Source organism: Sprattus sprattus (assembly GCF_963457725.1).
Source record: "Sprattus sprattus genome assembly, chromosome: 20".
NCBI lineage: Eukaryota > Metazoa > Chordata > Actinopteri > Clupeiformes > Clupeidae > Sprattus > Sprattus sprattus.
Genome location: NC_137918.1, coordinates 18,939,177 through 18,961,737, shown reverse-complemented (window position 1 = coordinate 18,961,737; position 22,561 = coordinate 18,939,177). Strand labels below are relative to the sequence as shown.

Genomic DNA, 22,561 nt, shown 5'->3' with positions numbered 1-22,561 from the left:
TCAATTTACATTTGACTTTACGTTCAATTTGGTCAGTACTTGTAACAATTAAGCCTGTTGTTTATTGTGTCAACAGTTCATTTATTCATTCAGAATTCATATAATTTCTTTCGTGCCAAATGTAAAATACATATATTTAATTATTAAACAAATGTCTTATATTGTTTGGTAATATTACAAGTAACAGTGTGAGAGACAGATTAATCGTTCTTAAGTGATCTTACCCTACATGAGCTTACACTTGTGATATACCAAGTTAAATAATATTACCACTCATCATGCATTTTCCACCCGTACATTTCTAAGATGCATAATCCCTCCAGTCCAGTGTTCTCCGTCCATCATTGATAACAATGTGATTGATAACATTGTGATTGATAACGTTGTGATTGATAAGGTTGTGATTGCTTGACAGCTGTAAACAACAGCTCTGCGAACCAGGATTATGCCTTGGAGTTAAGAACACCATTCTCTTTATTTAAGCAGAGGAAATACACAGATCCCAGATACTCTGAAAAAAGGCTTGTACAAATCCAATCTTCATATTTTGGAAACAGCATCTGAATAACATGCCATCCACTTAAGGTAATGATAACTCTCCCTACTTTTAGAGTTTTTTTCAGATTTAAATTTAATAGTGTAATAAAAAAAATAACATGCAAGACAACCCAACAAAAATAAGGTATTCAATCCAGTGCTTTAGAGTAGATCTAGTTACACGATTAGCTTCATGTAATGTCGACTGAGGGTGCACTATACATTGTCAATGAAGTCCTTATGCCATGGAGAAGACTTCCGATCCTGTACATTCACATTCTTGAGTCTTATTTCTGGGTATGATGATATAGTGCAAGTCCAGCATTGCTAATGTAACAATCGCAAAGACTGTGTTGCTTATTTGAGTGTGTGGTCTCTCTCGCGAGATAGTGGACAAGCAAGTATGTAGTCTAAACTGTCACTGCATCTTATCATGTGCTGGAACCCTGGGGGGTGGGGGGGTGGGGGGGTAGGGAGGGGGGGGACCTGGCACACAAAACCTGTGCAGGTCCCGGGATAACTACAGCGCCTCCCTGTCGGGACGTCAGCACGGAGGGGGCGATGCGTGTCAGCAGTGGTCCATGACTAAGAAACATTCCCTCTGCTCGGACACGATGAAGCGCTCTCTCGGGTCGGCCACCACGTAGCTCTCTCTCGGCTCCGACAGGGCGTAGCCGTCCTTGTCCATCACCATGAAGCTGTCCTTGTCTCGGCCCACCACCTCCACCTCGGAGTAGGAGGGATGGCCGGACCCCCTGCGGAATTTCATAGCCGGCCATCTGGCGGGTCGTCTCTACAGGAATACAGATGGAATATAACGAAAGGGGCCAAGCGTCAGTTGGTGTCTATGTAGGATTGGCAGAGAGGCACCACTATATCGAGTTCCTATTATGGCGTTTTAAAACACTGTTGTCTCCTCCATAAAGTATTCGTTCTTTTTGAAAAATGCTTGTGGTACAGGCAAATAGTAAGTGCGTGGTACAGGCAAATAGTAATTATGTGGTACAGGTAAATAGTAACTGTCTGGTACAGGCAAATGATTGGTTGTAGGAAGCCACTTTTTGCTTTCAGACAGGAATAATAGCTAACAATTAACCAGTTAAGTTAATTAGACGTATTGAAGTCGTGATGGTACCTCTATAAAGAAGAGACTGGCAGAGGAGGTTGGGTGGTGGTACATGTAGACGGTCACCATGACAGCAGCCACCATCAGCCCCGTGGCTAACAGGATGCCAACAAGCAGTCCGGTCTGCAGCCTGTCCTCCCTCTGATCCTTGCTATCCCCTACCTGTCTGGCTGCAGCACACACGCACACACACACACACACACACACACACACACACACACACACACACACACAAACACACACACACACACACACACACACACACACACACACACACACACACACACACACACACACACACACCAAACCAAATCCCCGTCATTATTCACCCTGACCTGAACCCCTGAGCATCACTAAATAAGTAGAATTACTGTGACAGATGGCAAGAAAAGTCAGGCGGAAATACTGGTGCTTTCATTCGTTGGGTTAGCCAGTGTTACAAAATATACAAGGATTAGCGATACATTAATGACTGGTGTTTTTCAAGAACATGTAATTCACAGTGTTTTATTATAGTCTGCGGTGGAGGTGGTGACCCCGGGATTGCAGTTCCTGCGAGTCTGCAAATTTCTGTCTTTCTCGTAAAGTAAACAGACAATGATTTATTAACCTATATAAACATTGCACACTGAGCACTTTCAATCAGCCCCAGTGGAATGGTCTCATTGACTCCTGCGTTTCTGCCAGCTAAATGGTAAAAGTCAGTCATTTGTATACACTGTTCACACAAACTACACAGCAAAACCACTGAGTTGAATGAAATGATTTAAATGACTTACATCCTTCTTCAACCATGTGCAAGGCAAGCTTTGTGTCATCTACAAAGAAACACAACAGAGAAGCAAAACATATGGTGAGGCAGGGTGGCAAATCACACAGCCCTGCTCTATAATCTAACACCCAACCTATTTTGTCTCAATAAAACAAACAGAAGAAAAAAAAGGAATCCATCAAAATCTCTCATCTCTCAAATCTTTCATCTGTTTCTTCTCATCGAACCGAGCAGTACAAAGCAAAAAATACCCTTTTATTAGGTTTAATGCTATCACTCTCCCATGAACTACAGACACTAGGTGTGGTTTAATTAGAGTGAGACCCTGTAAAAGAAAGACCATACGCGCTCAACAAGAGCTGCTAAAACAATCACGGGGACAGATTTACAATGCAGTGGAAGTAGGCCGATGTGAAGCGCGTGCGTGAAACGGTGCTTGTAAACACAGCACAGCTGCAGCTGGTGGAGTTTGCGGCTCAGCAAATGTGACACTAAGTGGTGTTCCCTGCCTTGGCCAGCCTATAGCGGACACACTCCACACACACACACACACACACACACACACACACACACACACACACACACACACACACTTAGCGGACGCACGGCGCAAATGTTCAGATTGCTTGTTTGCCGTTCTTAATGGAGGTATTTGAGTTCAGCACTGCTGAGGTGCCTGTCTGGAATCTCAATGAGATAACGTTGCCAATCTGCTGCTACTCACTGCAACAATTAAGAGGAGTAGCAGGCCCTAATGTTACGACTAACAGAAATATAAAAAAAAACGTATCCTCGTTTTCTAACGGCGGCAACATAAATCACTTCATCTGGAAGCAGAGCCGACCGCTGGATGGCTCTAATAGCTTTTTTCCAGGAGCCGTGAGGAGAAAACTGGGACAGGATTTCAACCATGCTGAGAGTTCATCCTGAATGTTACTGCAGGGACTGTCAGGGACTTTTACACGCTAAACCAGGGCAGCGGAGAATTTCCTGATCTGCTGCGTAAGGTGCGGTGGTGACCCAGCAGTGTTCTGGGAGATATCAGCACACACACACACACACACACACATACACACACACACACACACACACACACACACACACACACACACACACACACACACACACACACACACACACACACACACACACACACACACACACACACACACACACACACACACACACACACACACCAAAGGTGCAGTGGTGACCCAGCAGTGTTCTGGGAGATATCAGCACGGCCCCTGTGCCTCTGAGCTCCAACCTCTCACGGGCCCTGTCAAGATGCCGCTTACAGTTTCAAAGAACACACACACATTTAAAGCATTAACCGCGCGTCGTTTCTTATATCCTAAACCAGAGAAAATGACTGAAGCGTGCAGAGAAGCATCTCCATCATGCACGAGTGAGCCAAGCACAGAACCCTGGGGAGAGCTCATCTCAACCTCTTCTCTCTTTCCTCTTTTGTTGTTGCAGATGCAATCTGCCAGAACAACATTCCAAGTTCTTGTCACAACATGCAGTTCTAGGGCAGGTTTTACAGTGCATGGATGCCTTGATATCTTTTTGATGTCTAAGAGATTGTTTGCACGTCGTCCCATCCCTCTCATTATCACCTTCTGATTTATACTTTGTGCACACCGTCATGTCTGAAGTATAGATGTGTGCTAACTATGCATTTGTATACTATTACACGTATGTATTTGTATACTATTTTTGTGGACTATACTATTTGTATACTGTGCGTCTGTATATTTATACTGCATGCTGAATCTGAAATAGAGAAGTGGGTCACCAACCCTCGGTGGGAATGCTGGTTGGCAGCTGTGTGGTGAAGAATGTTGGCTTTGCCCTGCTGGTAGTGGAGATGGTGGTGGAGAGGAAGGTGGTGGAGACAGAGGTGGTGGTTCTTTGTCCCAATGTTGTTGTCCTAACGTTGTTTTCGGTGGTTGCCACGGGCGATGCCTGCGTCGCGCTCATTTCCATGCTTATGGCGCAGCTCTGGTTTCTCACCTGAGCCAAATGGAATAAAAACACACTTGAGCAACACTCTCGTCATATGAAAAATGACCGGTGATTATAAGAGAATTTTAATCTGTCCGGGGCACCTCATCTTGGCATCCACTGTCCACCCAATCCTGGCGGTTTCGGTCAAATCCACTGGAACATCTGGCGGCAGAGGAGAAGGCATTTTGTTAGCCATGAGGAGGAGAGAGGAGGAGGGCCAAATAAATGCAAAACGTTTCAATGCGGGCCCAGCAGCGTCACAAACCCAGAGATTCAATTCTCTTCTGCAGTGGTCTGCAGCCGCTAACCTTGACAGGTGTCCAACAGCACAAAACATGACAAATTACAATGCGAAAAAACCTATTTAGTTCCACCACGGGACCCACTTTGAAAGTAAAATGGGCTTGGCTGTGATCATCATTATTCACTACATCTCGGCTGTGCGGCTTAAACTCACATTAATCTCCGACCAAACGACACTCGCTGAGGAATGCCGAATGAGGCCGTGTTTATTACACATTATATCAGTGGCTAATTCATCTGTCTGTCTCACTGCCGTACAGCGCAGGAATAATGATGTACGGCAGCTGGAACACAGACACAATGTGATTGCAAGAGCAAATTGCATTAAGCTCGGGAGGACAGCTTATCGCCACGTTGACTTTGAAGTTTAAACTTGGGGAAAACAGATGAAGGTTGCATCTGCAGGCACTGCTATGTTTTTAAAAAAATCTCCATTTTGTGTGAATACTCCCGTAGTCATTCTGCAGGGCATGGATTTTCACAATTGTGAACTGTGAAGAAAGGAAGAATCAATAGCTCTGTGATTGCAACACTACACCAAGAAGAGCTGAATAAAATGTGTGTATCACCTCCTGGTGTGGTGTCAGTTATCCAAAAACAAAACCCACTTGAGGACTGTGACAGTAAAATGAAATATAGACGGAAACCCAAGATTAAAAAAAAAAAACTCAAAATGCAGCAACTCTGTCAAGACATTTTCATTTAAATTAACCAGAAGCATTCCCGTCATTCAGAGCATTTTTTCCCCCATTCAGTGAGTGACTGTACCTCTGCAGTCGGCTGCACCAGCTGCAGTTGAAGCTGATTTGAGCGGTGACACATGGCTCACAGCTGGTGAACTGGAGGCAGGCTGAGAGGAGACAGGAAAGAGGACAAGGGAGTGCATGTGTTTTCAGAAGGCAGCCATAAACTTCATACTATTTCGGTAACAGCGTACGCCTTTAATATTAAATAGGCACAAGGCTCGATAAATGCACTCCGCGCTGCGAGCTCAGTAAATAAGCTGGGCGAGGATGAGACTGAGTTCACTATAACACGAGCTTATCATCAGTGGAGGAAGATGGCAGATGGATCTCAGTGTTGATTTCTTTCTATGTCGTTTTATAAGCAGTATTTATTGTTACACCAGGTTTTTAATGCTCTTAGCTTGATTGTTCTCTCCCTTGTACGTCGCTTTGGACAAAAGCGTCTGCTAAATTACTAAATGTAAATGTATGAGAACCTACTGGGTTGCGGCAGCATCTCAACGGCACTGCTGTTGGTAATCTTGGATTTCAGCAGTTCCACTCTGTGGTATTCATAGATGGTCCTCCTGCGCACGTCTGATGCCCAACAACAAGATGAAATGATCAGTGATCATTTAAAAGAGAAAAATAAAAACTATTGCTACTGATGGTTGGAAGCCAGGATCAAAAATAACACAGGGTCACCCTTACTCGGTATCTGCTGTATCTTGTGAAGAACCACAAACGCGTCAGACAGTCCCACTTTGACGGGGTGGTTCACGGAGCTGATGTCACTGATGTCGACAGGAACCTGACAGAGCGGAGAAAACAATCAGCTCCTTTCCTAGTCAGCCATACTTGGATTTACTCTCTAAATAGCTATGCCCATTCGTCATAGACTAACAGTGTCTGTCTAACGTAACTGAAGGGGGGGGCAGACCTGCCTGTCTGACGTGACTGAGGGGGTCAGACCTGTCTGTCTAATGTGACTGAGGAGTGGGGGGGGGCAGACCTGCCTGTCTAATGTGACTGAGGAGTGGGGGGGGCCAGACCTGTCTGTCTAACGTGACTGAGGGGGGGGGGGGGCAGACCTGTCTGTCTAACGTGACTGAGGGGGGGGGGGGGGGGGGGGCAGACCTATCTGTCTGACGTGACTGAGCAGGGGTCAAACCTGTCTGTAGAAAAACACAATCCTCCCGTCGCTGTGCAGCGTGGCCTGGAAGGTGAAGCTTCCCAGGTGGTAGCTATCCTGGAGATGGACCTGGTCCCACTGCACGACCAGCGCCGTGCCTAGAACACACAGAGAGAGAGAGGTGCAGCAAGAGCAAGCTAGGTCAGAGGCAGAAATTGCACACACAGACAAACTGGGTCAGTTTCAGTAAGCCATTGATCACCCTCAGTGAGAGCTGGATTTTTAGTTTGAGTCGGTCTCCAACATCCATCACCAAGACAGTTTTATCGTGCTGTCAGAGATAGCCCCACAGTGTCACATCACATAAAAAAAAGGCTATGCCCAAAACTGGACGCCACGCCCTGTGACCTAGTTGTAAGTGATGTGGGTCCAGAGATTATGCAAAATCAGTCAGCTAATAACATTTGCTGAGCACAATACAATCAAAATCAAATTAAAACTCTGTTGGAAGATAGTTTTTTTTTTGGCTTGCGCACAAGGCTGTTGAATCTACAAAACACTCTTTTGGCATAATATTGAGGTCACTAGTCTGAGTAGACGAGGCTAGTTTACTTACCTGCGTACATACTAAAACAAGACGATAGCTAGCTTGCGTCAGTGTCTTGACATACCATTGTCAAAGTAAATGACGGTGGAGTTTCTGGACAGACTGGGGTCAAAGTTGGCCATGAGTGGGGCCACGTACTGGGTGGCTGTCAGCAGCCTGTGAATGATGTCCCCGGTGTAGATGAAACCTGGGCACAGAGATGTGAACGGTCATTGAGGGAACGGCCACACCTATACGCTCACGGGATCGCCTCCATTTTATTTTATAGCAGCCAGCAAATGAGGCCTCACCGCCAGTGGCGACTGTAATCTCTCGCAGCAGGTGTCCATAGAAAGGGAAATCAAACGAGAGATTCACCCTCTGCAGAAGGAAAACAACAACAACAACAACAACAAATGATACACTGAACTGGTGAGACGCAGACCCTGTCTGCAAAAAACAACACGATTGTGGGTTTGCTGTCAATAGCACATTAGTCTATCAGGAAAGAATTTGAAGAAGAAAAATGGTTGGCTCTCCGCCCTTCGTCTCAACGGTGAGTGAGCCCTGACCGGTGATAACCCCTCAGGCTTACCGCTGCTTGTCTGTGGGTGTTGGAGAGGATCCCGTGGATCTTTGCCTTGTCCATCTGCTCAATATCCACCCACAGCTCGGCAATCCCAGCATCCGAGGGTCCATACATTTTGGAGATGTAGTAGCTATGATCCATGTCTCTCTGTAAAGGACGAAGGATACCAGACTGTTAATGTATGGAGGAAACACAGTTAATATTCAAATCCTTTCCTGAGAGAAAGACGCAGGCCTCTGGGGAATTACTGTATGTTGTTATATAATGAGTTCATGAATAATGCAATTAACCAGGGGTGATTGGTGAGAAAATAACAGCGTGCCTAGAAAATGTGTGATTATTAATGATTATTATAGCATTATTACTTCTGAAAAGCGACCTTTTTTATTTCCACCAGCCTAACCGAACAAATCTGGTCCCAAGTTAGCCCTTTTCTGCTGACAACTGTGCTCTTGGAGAATGTCCAGGTGGTCGAGAGCATAGTGATACAAATCCACTCTTTTTGTGTGCGTGTGAGGGGGATTGGTTGTTTTTTTGTTGAGTTCTCTTGCTCTGCGGCTCTACCTCAATCTGAGAGTCGTTGTCCCGGCTGTCGTCCGTCACCACATCCGAGAAGCGCTCCGGCTCCGGCTTCTCCTGGTACTGCCGCGGGTCCAACTCCGGGCCCGGCCGGCCCCAAGCCCGCTCCTCCGGCCTGGACGGGGACAGCCACCTCTTCCATCTCCTGCCGTGTGGCTCGAAGCCCAACTCTACCCTCTGCTCTTGAAGAATGTCCAGGTGGTCATAGGCGGGAACTGAAACAAAGAGGTGACCACCGGAGCCTTTACTAGAGGTGTCCTCAGCCATTTTTTGGTGGTTGCCTGACACATAGATGACACACATTGGCAGAGAACTGTCTTTTGTGGTAAATAAATTCCAAACATGGTTACGCTACTTTTAAGCAATATTCCCTCCATACACTGATGACAGTCCAGTGGAATGATCTGCATGCCAAACAAACACACTTCGACTTCCTGACAAGAGTGTGTTCAAATGCTTTTTTTTTTTTCTCGGGTGAGTGAAAACATGCCACACATTCCTCACACAGGCACACATGGAGGGTAGGATGGGGGCAGTGGCAATGTTTTGTCTGGGGTGTCGGAAAAAGTTCCCGAAGACAATCGCAGTATCTGTCTAGTGTCTTGTGCCTTTTTTCCAACCATTTCAAAACATCAACACTATCGCACTGATGGAAATACCAGAAGAAACAAAACATGTTTACAGAAATGAGTGTGTCACACACTTCTGAGGTATAGAAAGGAGGGAATTGAAAGTGAAGCAGCTACTGTAGGACTGAATGTCTGGTTATGTGATATCACAAGTATTTAATATGCAACCTCGCAAAAAGGGAAAATATTCCCTTCTGTGTATTACCAGCAAACTGCAGCGCACAAGCAATTTGAGCCATGATCCTTGGTGAAAGAGTCTAAGTCTCAGGACAGTTAGAACAGAACTCTTTCTCAGATGTACTGAACACGAAGATTGCTTTAGCTCTGTTTCCGTTGAAAGAGCATGTCTAGGGCAACACAGCTCAACTACACTGGCTCAAAGGCTATAGGATTCGTCCGAGTTTCCATTCCACTGATCTCAAGCAGCAGATTGGCTGCTTAGCATTTATCTCTGGATCTCAGACGTCTGACCTGAGTTTGCTGTCACATTTTCTCGTGGCCAATGTGAGACAAAAGGCACACAATATGTATTACCTGACACGTAGTACTCGCCAGGGGTTCTCCGATTCAATTCCCTTTCCACAAACCTTTGACACTTTTCCAATAGCTCACAGTGTGTTGTGAAGAAAAACTCAAAAGCAGTTTCTCTCCTTATACATCAATGGCCATTTCCTGGTATGAGTTAAGGAGGTTTCCAAAGTGCATTTTACCAAGAGTGACAATAAGGTTTTTTTAATGAAGAAAGGTGCAGCGCTTCAACTGCCAAGATCAAGCAAGGCTGGGTTACTTAATGAAAGTTCGCTTTAAGGCATGAATGCACAGGAAATTGTACCGTGAGGATGTGAATGTTGTAAGGCAAAATGTCTTTGTAGTAAGATATTATACCTATTTAACATACACTGTCTTATATAATATAACAATATCATAACAAATGTAATCTAATCTAACAGGTTTGAATAAAGTAAATTATAAAATGCATACAGATGCAACTGTGCACATTTTCTGTGAAAAACCAAAGGTAGAGGAATCTTCAAATGTTCACACAGAATGCATGCACATAGCATACATATCATGTTTAAGTAAACACATCAGTTGACAATACTTAGAGCCATCATCAACGGCACATCAGTCGCTGAAGACTATATACTATGAACCACCATTAGCAATGGAGTGTGTTAGGTCTAGAGGCCATACTCAGTCATCATCAATGGGACATACGTATGCCTGAAGAGAATATACTATGAACCACCATCAGCAATGGAGTGTGGTAGGTGGAGAGGGCATACTTAGTCATCATCAATGGGACATACGTACATATGCCTGAAGATGGCCTACTTAGAGCCACAATAAATGGGGCATAGGTGTAGGTGAAGAACCCTGCTGGATTTGGCCTTTGTGTTTGACTTGACTTTTGTGCTTGACTTGTGCTTGTCAAAGGCTGCTTAAGGACAAGCCTTAACCTGTTGTGAGTATGGAGAGCGGTGGGTCTGGGATGGCAGGCCCCACTGATAAGCCTCTCTGAGGTGTGGTGGGGACATCTGCCTGTTTTGGGAAGTGCCCAGTCAAATTTGAATTTAACATCATTTCAAGTGTGTTACTGAAATAATGCACTATATCATTTGAAATTGATTGAACATCTTGAAGTTGTAGATGGCACGCTTTGCACCATCTTAGGGAAGACACTAATTATTGACATCTCCTCACAATAGCAAGAGAAGCAACATTTTTTTTTTTTACATTTACTTTTACATTAAGTCATTTAGCAGATGCTTTTAAACACACACACACACACACACACACACACACACACACACACACACACACACACACACACACACACACACACACACACACACACACACACAAACACACACACACACACACACACACACACACACACACACACACACACACACACACACACACACATACCCACACACACAATGGCAGTGACCACACAGTACAGTAGTGTGGTTCCCACAGTATCTCGTCACCAAACATGTGACTACAAGAAGCCGACAGGGGCCTCCTATTCTCAGGTGACTACTACATACGCACAAAGCCTTTCCTCCAGACGGCACAACTGTCAGTTGCCTGTGATGTTATTTTCTCTTCCTCCACCCGTCTCCCAGTTTCACACTGTTTGCTCAGAAATACAGACCTCTTAACTGATTTTAAGAGCTACACAAGAACCCTAGTGAGAGGGTTTCTATATGTTAATCAGTACCATCAATATTTATATAAATATCTGTATGATTATTTAGTTGTATCTACTGTAAGTAATTATACTGCCAAGCAGCCTACAGCAGCTGATTTAGTCAAGTAGCCTATAACGATGAACACTATTGTTGATTTACGGATTGAGCAACTTTCTTTCCTTTTTTCTCGCATTAGGCACAGATTGTATACTACGTTATAAGAAATAGAAAAGGCTCGTTTGCAAAGAAGGAAATGTTTCTTCTAGCCAATTATCTAAAATGATTAGAGCTTAATTTCAATGCAAACGATCAGTAGGTTTATAGTTTAAACATTGGATGACTATGCTGAAACAATGACAGGGAAGGGATGATAATGTTCTTTCATTTTGCCTCCTGATAATGCTGCACACAGCTCCATAGCCTGTGGCTGAATTGGCACTTGTTTCGAGCGTGAGAATAGCCTACGATCCAATACATCATCATGCAGGCGTGTTACTCAGTACGGTACAAACTCCACGGCACAAGGCCAATTCAATTTAGACATGAAAGACAAAAATAGTTCCCTTTAATAGAAGCGAAGAGAACAGAGCACTGAAGTGCGTGATCCATGCTATATGCATAACTCACCGTCCGCGGATATAAGTTCCTCGCAGGTTATTTTCACCAGTGAAAACAGACACACTCCAATAAATTGAGTAAGCATCGCCATCCCCGCTGACTTCTTCCTCCAATAACACCTTTTTGTTCTTGTTCTTCTTCAGACTTCTTAAAGAAATGATACAGTGTATCCAAAAGACCTGCTATGAAGAGTCCATTGTCGGATAAAATGTATCCTCTGCCGCCACCGATCCTAGGACAATGCTTTGAAGACACAGTCTATCTGGAGCCGGGAATTAATATTTTGTTGTGAAACTAGTGCTTGCAATAGTTAACAGTCTGAAGTTCCGAGTGGTGCACAATCGCCTCGTTTCAAACAACCCAAATCCATTCTCAAGCGACGTCCGTGCAATACTTATTCGCCCCCAATAAATATCCTGCAGGCAGTTTTACTTAGGGTGCCATTACTAAAACAGTAAGTCCAAAGAAGTTGTTGAAAGTACAAACAGACGGTGCGTTGTTAATTTGCTTTATGTGAAGTATGCTATAGTGAGGTATAGAGTGAGGTTCCGTGGTTCGGAAGCGTGTCTAGACTGTCGAAGTCAGACTGCAGCCGCGGTTTGTTTTTAAGCAAATGGTGCCTGCGTGCATCACGCCGCTATGTCTGACGCTAGATCACACTTTCTTGTAATAGCTGCACCCCACTCGCTCTGACAGAGACCACCGTCACAATACTGCACACTACACAGAAAAAAAGCAGTCTTACACATGACCCTGCATACTTAGTAAACTAATACAGCCTATGTGTAGCCTATATGCTCATGGTTTTGCTGGGACTTCATTTCAAACAAACCTTGTCAATGTTTGATTCGTTTCAGGATTCCGTACATCTTGGTGGTCTGAATGGAAATGGTGGTTAATGCAACGTTAAAATGTAATGTTTTTCTTTCCATGTGCAATCGATATCTCTGAAATGAGAAAGCAACTCCTATGTTTGCCAGACATTGGCAATGTCTAGTTAGGTCTGTGGGAGCAAAGCCACTAATGAAATGGGGGCAGTCATTTTGAGTTTTCTGCCCTCGGGTTTTGTATCTTCAAAAGAATGTGCTCTTTAAGATGTCAACATACTGTAAAATAGTAGGTACTCCGACCACAATTCACATATGAAAACATGATCAACCTCCCGAACATGAGGAAAACGACCACTCCACTAGAATTTCTCAATAATGCACAAGCGTAATGGGAAAAACTTAAAAATAAGGCAAATTTACGATGACACACAAATAAATGAATATGGCATAAGGAGAGTCGCTTTTTTTGTTAGGAACCCTACAATCATCATTGCAACTACTACTTTGAGACTTCAGGTGTGTGTGTGTTTGTGTGTGAGAGTGGGTGCTTGTATGAGAATCGGTTCACCTGTGAAGACAGTAGTTCCTGTGAGAAATGAGGGTGTGATATGTCTCACATGTCTGATAGGGTCTGCACATCTCAAATAGAGGACAGACTGATGTAGAAATATGATGCTAACCTCAATTGTCCACTTTCAGAAGGCCAAATACCAATGCCCTCATCTCATATAAAGAGATTCATTTGAAAGAAAATAAAAAATAATCATTATCACTTGTGGTACAGGAACCGTTTAACCTGTGAAAAATCTATGAGAAGGATGATAATAAGGCTTAAATATTTGGCTTCCTGGGTCATAGTGAGGTAAAGTCAGTGCCGAGATACACATATAGTCAGTGGTGTAGTCCAAGGTACACGCAGGTATACGCAGTGTACACACTTATTTTTCAGTCAGCATTGGGTTTACCCACTTTTCAAAACAGGGTATTTATCCTGTACTGTATGGGCTGTACATTTTTTTAAGAGTGTACCCACTTCTCCAGGGCCCACTACGCTACTGCATATAGTTATCTATTTTTAATTGCTCATTTAGAAACTAGTTTTAAGACCTGCACTCATAGCACAGAAAATATTCTGAAAATATTTGTCAAGTTTTGAGGAATGGATTGTAAGGCCCAGGTGGTGTAGCCTACTGCGTTTTAGGGATGGATCATACCGGGCCACTCCAGTCATAAATGGAAAAGGCTTCATTTCAGCTTTAAAGAACACACTGTTTCCCTCACCTGAAAGACTGGACTAGCAGTACAAAATTATAATAATAACACTTCCATTGGGTATAATGCCATAGACAGCAGTAAAAATAAATAAATAAATAAAGACAAAACACAAAACCCAGAAAATGAAATGAACATTTATCTTCTGTAAATGTTTTACTCAGTGGCAGACACTTTTATGGCATCAGCAGTGCATTGGGTGTGCAAAAGATGTGCAAAAGATGTGCAAAACTAAAGCAAATGTCCTCTCCTCATTTTCCTTCTCCGGGTTGCCATGAACCCCATGTGTGTTCACAGCATTACTGTAAAAGAGTGAGGCCCAGAAGAACAGCCCTGATGTCTTCCAAATGTACCAAAAAGACCCATTTACTAGAATATGTTCTCAGTGTTCTGAATCTAGTCTGCTAAATTAGCGGCCAATGGAACTCAAACCAAACCACAATGTGGACAGAGGCAGAAGAGGGGGGGGGGGGGGGGGGGGGGGGCAGTGGAGGAAAGGAAAGCAAGTCAGCTGAGAATCCTCATTGACATGACATGATGGTATATTAATCACGCACATGTGCTCTTTGAAGCAAAATTTTATTTGGTGGATGGAGAACAGATCTAAATTTAGCTACAAAAGCAAGGCTTCCTTAGAGGAATGGTTCCAGACCTTAACTCCAATCAAATGTAGAACTGGCATCTGAAATTGATAAATTCAACTAACTCCCTGGAAATGAAAAAACTGTTCAATTCCCTGCAGTTATAGTTAAATATTCACTTACGATCACACACACATGTAGGCTTTTAACAAGCAGAGGAGTACGGATTCAATTTGATACATTCCAACCAATCCTTTTTCTCTATGGGAAACTAACCTTTCACTTTGCTATTTCCCTAGCAGAATTGAAATGAGCCCTAGTGACTAGTGACTGTTTACGGCAGAGATAGTGACACACACACACTCTGAATTTTATCTCTGCATTTTACCCATCCAGGGTAGTGATACACACAGTGATACACACAGTGAAGCACACTTAGGTGCTTTTGAGCGCCCGGGGAGCAGTGATTGGGGTTAGGTGCCTTGCTCAAGGGCACATCAGCCGTGCACAACCAGTTATTACCAGTATTCACTACAAACATATTCTGTCAGTTGACTTTAACAACAACAAGATGTAAGTTATGCAAAATGTAATATACACACATGTAATATTATGGATTTTTTTCTCCAGCAATACATGGATCTCCCCGGCACCTATAGAGACTGCATGGATTTACATACCGTATATATATATGTATGTGTGGTTATGAATCTCATAACAGTCTACACAAGAAACATAATCACATGGCTGCTGTAGACTAGCCAGTGCTACTGATTGCAATTGTCCTCCAAAGGCTCTTCTGAATTTAAAGCAAAGCAATTAAACATTTATTGGTTATGCCTTTGGTCTGAATCCCAGTGAAACTTAAATCTACTATGCGCTAAAAATTGCAACGAACACAAAGCATTGCGTGTTTGCCTTCAGGTCCACTTATAGTAATCGAGTCACTAATGAGAACCATATATCGCCTTAGTTTACAGAAGCTTTGCATCCTCAATGTGTGATGAGACTTCAGAGCAGAGGGAGGCTGGTGTTTGGAAGAGAGCCGCTGAGGTGGAAATACACACACACACACGCACACACACACATTCACACACACACACACACACACACACACACACACACACTGAATAGTGTGTGATGAGACTTCAGAGCAGAGGGAGGCTGGTGTTTTGAAGAGAGCTGCTGAGGTGGGCCCCCGGCCTTTCCTCACCAGGAGACTCCACAGAGGAGCGGGCATGGAGAGAGAGAAAAAAATAATTAAGCCTCTCTCTCTTTCTCAGCAGCCATGCCTCAACCAAACAACTCATCACTCTTGTTTAGGTTACAGTACCCCAAACCGCAGAGCCCTATGCATAATGGGTAATGAGAGCAACCCTTTTGATGTATCTCTTAATTTGATTTCCACAGACCCATTTCACCTAGTCTATGTCGAATGGCATTTGTGAATGACCTTTGCCAATCTATCAAGGGTACATTTTAAAGGAAATCTTCGCTAATGATTTTTGAGATAATTAGCTAAAAAAACATTTTGAGGGGAAAATGTCAGCTGTTCTCACATGGGTTATGATAATCTCTCTCTGAAATGAAATAGGAAAGTCAACAAGCATTTACCCTGAGGTGACATTTGAATGACTAATTAAACACACACATATAATTATTTAAAATATTTAATTAAATCCACAAAATTACAATGCATAGATAATATTATGTTTTTAGCAGTTCTCTATTCACACCAACCACTAACACACAGATCAGTTATGTCCGTGTGCTGTTAAGAGGTGCAGGACACCTCCAGAAGTGTAACCCTGTGAACCTAATTTTTGGGTGTTCTAAATGACTGCTGGAGAGTTTCATCTTCTGCCCCTCTCGTCCTCCAGCATTCCCCTCACGTCTCCATGCATCGCCACCGTCTCCCAGGGACTCCGCTCTCACCTGCTCATATCTCAGAGAGCGCAGAACACAGCCTTCTGCAAGTGATAGGAGGACATGAATACCAACCAGAGGCATACAGAAAAAAAGAGATGATTTTGCAGGTCTACCCGAGTCCATTGGTGGGGAGCAGTGTCTTTTGTTTGTAATGACATCATTACTGCTGACTGATGAAAAGCTATTGGTAGGCAAAGCCTTAGTACAAACTGTAAATTCTGACTAATGATGTTGTTCTGAGCTCAGGAAGGATGGATTTGCCCACGGAGGAGGGAGAGTCACTAGCCCAGACATAAAACAACAATGCACAACTTGGTGGACTCCATAAAGCTCACTGACTTTGCCCAACGACCATAGACCCTTTACCTTTTCAGATCTGGGCCAGAAGAAAGCATGAATCTGTGAGAGTTTCCCATTAATAAAAAAAAACCTCCGATGCAGAATCTTCTCATGACTTAGTTATTACTCATTTACAGACTGTTGAAAACATCATCTGCTCAGTTTCTTCTTCTTTAGTATGTGTGTCTAGTCTTGTCTTTTTATATGTGAAACAAGAATGAATATCACCACCGTTTTGAAATATGTGTTGATTTTATTGTTATTGACAATATTGTTCAATTGCATGTTGCAATCTTTAATTCTTAGAAGTCTACAGAGGATCTAACATATGGCTTGATTTAAAGCTCATACAATAAACAATGTGACTGAGAGAATGGACAACAAAAACTATCCATTTCCCGTCTTCAGCACCATTTGATCAATATTTCAATATATTGTGATTTTTGTGTAGTTTTAAGCCTCTGAAAGACCCTCTGAAAGACCCTCTGAAAGACCCTCTGAAATATCATATAGGTTGTTCGAGATCGAAGGTCCACTCCAAGAGTCTGGTCCCTGTAGAAATGGCAGACAATAGACAATGGTAAAGAGGTCATAAAAAAACTGTCACGCCACCATAAACTATCAGCATAAGCGGCACGTTAAGAGAGCTGAGCAGCTAAGAAGCTAGTAAATCTAGAAGAAAAAGCCGTTTCCAGGACAATGAGCTGATTGTGAAGATATATTCTCATGGCACACATTGTACTTACATCTAACTTGCAGTCATCAAAGCCAACAGCTGATCTGTGGTTCTGATCCAACATGTCTTGTTCAATAATGGGTTCACTACTGAAAAATACAGACACAAGTACTTCAGACATTCACAGCATTTTGAAAGATGTTATATTGGACTAGAGTGTGGCATTGATGTTGAAGGGATATTTGGTCAGAATTGTCATGGGGTGCTGTCAATCATGTTCATAGAATTGTCAGTCTATGAACATGATTGACAGCACCCCATGTTTTATTCAGTGTGAATGCTGGCAGACTTACTCAGCTTGAAGTTTCCTGCGCAGCTTATAGAGAACAGCGATGGCGGTTACAATCACCACCAGTGGGATAACCACTCCGAGTGCAATAAAGAGGGAATCTAGAGACAAACCAGGACATACATGTTACCCATGTTAGCATAGCCTGGGCAAAACCAAGATGAATCTCTGGCAGGAGAATTTTGAAAGCCATCAAATCCAATATCGGGAGTTGATAACACACACACGCCAGAGTTGTCTTATAAAATGCTCCTGTTTGTTTTGAAGGAGCAATCCTTGTATGGAACGTTTTTTTCAACAACTTCTCATTAAGGTAAAAAAAATAATGTCTCTCTCCACAGATGAACAGGCTTAGACTAGTGTTGTGTGAGCTGGAGCATATGCACCACTAGAGGAGGGGGGCTAGGGCACCATCAGAGGAGGGGGGCTTTGACTAGTGTTGCGTGTGCAGGGCACCACTAGAGGAGGGGGGCTTTGACTAGTGTTGTGTGTGCAGGAGCATACGCACCATCAGAGGAGGGGGGCTTTGACTAGTGTTGTGTGTGCAGGAGCATACGCACCATCAGAGGAGGGGGGCTTTGACTAGTGTTGTGTGTGCAGGAGCATACACACCATCAGAGGAGGGGGGCTTTGACTAGTGTTGTGTGTGCAGGAGCATACGCACCATCAGAGGAGGGGGGCTTTGACTAGCGTTGCAGGAGCATACGCACCATCAGAGGAGGGGGGCTTTGACTAGTGTTGTGTGTGCAGGGCACCATCAGAGGAGGGGGGCTTTGACTAGTGTTGTGTGTGCAGGAGCATACGCACCATCAGAGGAGGGGGGGTTTGGCTAGTGTTGTATGTACAGGAGCATACGCACCATCAGAGGAGGGGGGCGTCGTTGGGCTCACAGGGTAGCAGGGGCCTGGTGAGACATGGATGTCATCCAAGGCCACATCTCCAGCAGGAAACTCCCCCCTCTGATACATGAACATAAACTACAGGGACGGAAAGGATGGACTCTTACAATCTTTACAAACATCAAGGGTGGACTCTTACAATCTTCACAAACATCAAGGATGGACTCTTACAATCTTCACAAACATCAAGGATGGACTCTTACAATCTTCACAAACATCAAGGGTGGACTCTTACAATCTTCACAAACATCAAGGGTGGACTCTTACAATCTTCACAAACATCAAGGATGGACTCTTACAATCTTTACAAACATCAAGGGTGGACTCTTACAATCTTCACAAACATCAAGGATGGACTCTTACAATCTTCACAAACATCAAGAGTGGACTCTTACCATCTTCACGAACATCAAGGTTATACACAAGACACAGAAAAGAGTGCAAGCTATATATATTACGACATTCTAACATACATTGCCCTGGACACCCTGACATTTTTAGAGGGATCATCTACTGTTCTACTTTCCACAGTCTTCTCTATTCATTTGGTCCTTTTATTTGCAGTGGTTGCAACTTGAAACATAATCTACTTGCAGTTGTATTTTTAGTCTGTTGTAGGATAGAAGACAAACAAAAGACAAAATAAATTCTTTACCCATGAGGGTTTATCAGACTCCACGAAGACACTGTCTCCAAACCACACATCCCCCTGGTCACCCGATTCTGTCCAGAGGATGCGTCCAGTGTCATAGCCACTGCCAATAGGCCTTCAGGGGAAGGAGGAGAGAGAGAGGGAGGGATGGGGAAAGAGAGAGAGAGAGAAGGAGAGAGAAAGGGAAAGAGGTAGGGATGGAGAGAGAGAGAGGGAGGGATTAGAGAGAGAGAGAGAGAGGGAGAGAAACGGAGCGAGAGAGGGAGGGAGGGATGGAGGGAGAGAGAGAGCATGAGAAACACTATTACATTTCACCATGATGGCAAAGAGCAACAGAAAGCTTCTTTATCACATGCACTTAGTTGATGCCTATTCATCACTCCTTACTTGTCAGTGGCCAACAGGCTGAGAGTCCCAACATGCTGGCCAAACATGTGGTACCAGAATGTGAGACAGTGACCCCCTCTGGCTGGGAGGAGTACCTCACTGGACAGCATGGCTGTCTCTCCCCAGATGCCAACTGAACTGTCCACATACATGTAATAACCTAGAGGCAATATAATTACATAATTCATTTATATTGCTGCAAATGCATTCAATGCTCATACTGTTAATTAAACCCATCTCTTATTGCTGATGTTAATTAAACTCATCTAAAAAGCACATCGCTTTCAATTGAACAAGAGAGGATTGAAGTGCAGTAAATAAAAGCACAGCACATAACAGCCTCTATGCTTTAAGCTTCACAGCATGTGTGGTGGTTTCATTAAGGCCGATGAGAGACGGCGCTCTGACCGATGGAAGAGTTGGTGGTGTGGTCCACGCTGGGGCCTGTGTTGGGGTTCGGGTTGAGCCCCTGACCCCGGAGCCAGTCCGTGTCGTCCACGCCGTAAAGATTGGTCCATCCGCACGCGTTCAGCTCAAAGTCACAGTGTCCCGCCAGAGGGCAGGGCGCGTCGGTCACCAGCACGTCGTCGATGGCCATGTCCCCCTGATCGGTCTGTCCTCGGACACCCTCCACAACAATCTGCCACACAAAACAACATAACGCAACATTACCCAGAAGCACCGTCACCTACAGCGTGAGGAAGTGGCTTGTGTCAGTGACTTGGAATGCGCTTGCCTCGGCTGCCACGGGGGCCGTGCCTCCCCGACCCTCCAGTGAAATTCCTCACACACGACCGACTAGCCTGGCTAGGACGCCTCTGTCACCGTGGTGGTGGCATGTTATTATGTCATGTTTATAACTGTCTGACGGGACTCACTCTATAGGCTGCTCCCGGAGTGGCTTCCAGCGGAGCCTGGGCGAACCTCCACAGCTCTCCCATGTTCCCCGTGTTGGAGAAGATGGGTTTGGCTCGCCCCCCTATGGGCTGCTGGTACACCTTCAGCGTCCCCATCCCCTGGCCGTACATGTGATACCAGAACTGCAAACACGTGCCCTTGCCTGTAATACAAAAATCAGATGTCGACTGGTCAATAATTTATCTGTTCACCACAGGAAACAAAACTAGGTCAAATGTCGGCTCACATTTCAGGCAAACCGTGGAAAAAGAGGTTCTGGCTCTTTTACCTATTGTGCAGGCGGAGCAAAAGGAATTTCCTTCAGCTCTGCCAAAATCCATCAATGGCTTCTTTGTTTCTCTCTTGCACAGAGAGAATCACACCACAAAAAAAAAGGACCAGGCCGCTCTTACCTGAGGGAAATGCAGGGGAGGCCATCTTGGCTGTTTTGGCAGGCAGCTGATTGGACGACTCCAAATAGTAATAGTGTCCTGTGTCTGTGTCGGTCGAGTGGTCCACGCTGGGTCCGGTGTGTGCGGTGGGGGTCGGCCCGGATCGGCGATCCCAGTCAAAATCATCCTCTGCCAGCTGGGTCCAGTCACAGTCTCCCTTCTCAAAGTCACACAGGTCTGCAGTGACATAAATCAGATGAAAACACGCTCTTTCATTAAGTTAATCTTGAACCCACAACTACGTGATAGTTAGGCATCTCAGTCTATTGCAATGAATTTAATTTAATTAAATGCCACACATGCAATGGTGTAAACAGTTATACTAAATCAGCATGAAATGGCAGAGCTGTTAACCGTTCATCCCCAGGTGTCTGTGTTCATTATGCTTATTGTGGTGGTGGCACCTGACAAAGGACAGGCTCCTGTGGCGAATATGATGTCATCGACGGCGATGTCGCCGGCATGTCCTCCTACCGAAGCCTCGAGAACGATCTGGTGGACCTTCTCTGTGACTACATGATGGCGCATCACCTGCCACAGGTCACCTTGGGATTGTCTCCTCTGCCATACCTGTGGTCCGATTTGGCAAAGTGAGACAAGGTGGAAAGATGGTCAGATGCTGTATGATGGCCGCCTGTGTATGACTGAGGGGATCCGTGTTATTATGCAGAAACTCACCAGAGCCTTTGCGCCAGTCTCAATATCCTTAATGAAAACCTTCAGAGAACCCACTGTCGCTCCAAACATGTGATACCACACTGTGAGGCAGTACCCATTCTGACCAGCAGGGGGAACCAGAGGAGAATTCAACTGAGCGATTTCTCCAGCCTTGCTGGGGTGTGAGCTCTCCAGGTACACATAATGCCCTAAGAGTGATGGACATATATATATAAACACAGAATGCAACTCAGGAGTACAGTCTAATGCACTGTCCGAGGAAGCAGTTGTCTGGACCCAAACCAACCTTCTCTACTGGTGTGGTCACCTAATGGACCCGTGTTGGAGGTGTTTGTTGGTCCAGACCTTCTCTGCCAGTCGAGATCATCTGACGCCCCTTGAAGCCATTCACACAGGTCTTGATCGAAGGAACAGCTGAGATCAGTTAAGTCTGCACGAGAGATGGGTGAGATTAGATTAAGATGCATTCGCAAAGGGATGCAATCAGATCAAAATGTAAAAAGCATCGGCCCAACGTAAAAATACACACACCTTACATACCTAAAGCTTTAAACAACATCAGTCCCTGTCACTCCTCTCTCTCTCTCACACACACACATACACACATACACATATACACATACCCGTTCATGTACACTAAGTGGAAAGAAATTGAACTGATGCACCAATGCTCCCACCTGGTGGTCGGTATGATGTATCACAGTTGTGAAATGAGAAGTCATCCAGAGCGGTAGAACCTCTGGCACTGAGAGGAGAGTTCTGAGTCTCTGTGACCTCACTACTGAAGATCATCTACATAAAAACAGCCATGAGAGA

The 22,561-nt window shown here is 44.4% G+C and overlaps 1 protein-coding gene across 1 annotated transcript; it reads right to left on the bottom strand.

Annotated features, from left to right (window-relative positions):
* Window positions 1–241: 241 nt before the first annotated feature.
* plxdc2a (plexin domain containing 2a) lies at window positions 242–12,398 on the bottom strand. Its single transcript, XM_080859112.1, has 14 exons — window positions 11,814–12,398; window positions 8,345–8,574; window positions 7,787–7,927; window positions 7,503–7,572; window positions 7,277–7,399; window positions 6,645–6,763; window positions 6,185–6,284; window positions 5,975–6,070; window positions 5,517–5,598; window positions 4,547–4,607; window positions 4,238–4,451; window positions 2,443–2,481; window positions 1,673–1,833; window positions 242–1,330 (listed from the first exon to the last, which is right to left on the bottom strand). The coding sequence occupies exons 1-14, from the start codon at window positions 11,893–11,895 to the stop codon at window positions 1,106–1,108; spliced, it is 1,743 nt and encodes a 580-aa protein (XP_080715238.1). The 5' UTR covers window positions 11,896–12,398; the 3' UTR covers window positions 242–1,105.
* Window positions 12,399–22,561: the final 10,163 nt, after the last annotated feature.

Excerpts from the sequence above, each read along its gene's own strand:
- plxdc2a (XM_080859112.1), bottom strand. The coding sequence starts at position 11,895 with ATGGCGATGCTTACTCAATTTATTGGAGTGTGTCTGTTTTCACTGGTG. Across the intron at positions 4,452-4,546 it reads ACAGTGGATGCCAAGATGAG|GTGAGAAACCAGAGCTGCGC; the intron begins GTGCCCCGGACA and ends CATTTGGCTCAG. Across the intron at positions 1,331-1,672 it reads CCAGTCTCTTCTTTATAGAG|AGACGACCCGCCAGATGGCC; the intron begins GTACCATCACGA and ends GTATTCCTGTAG.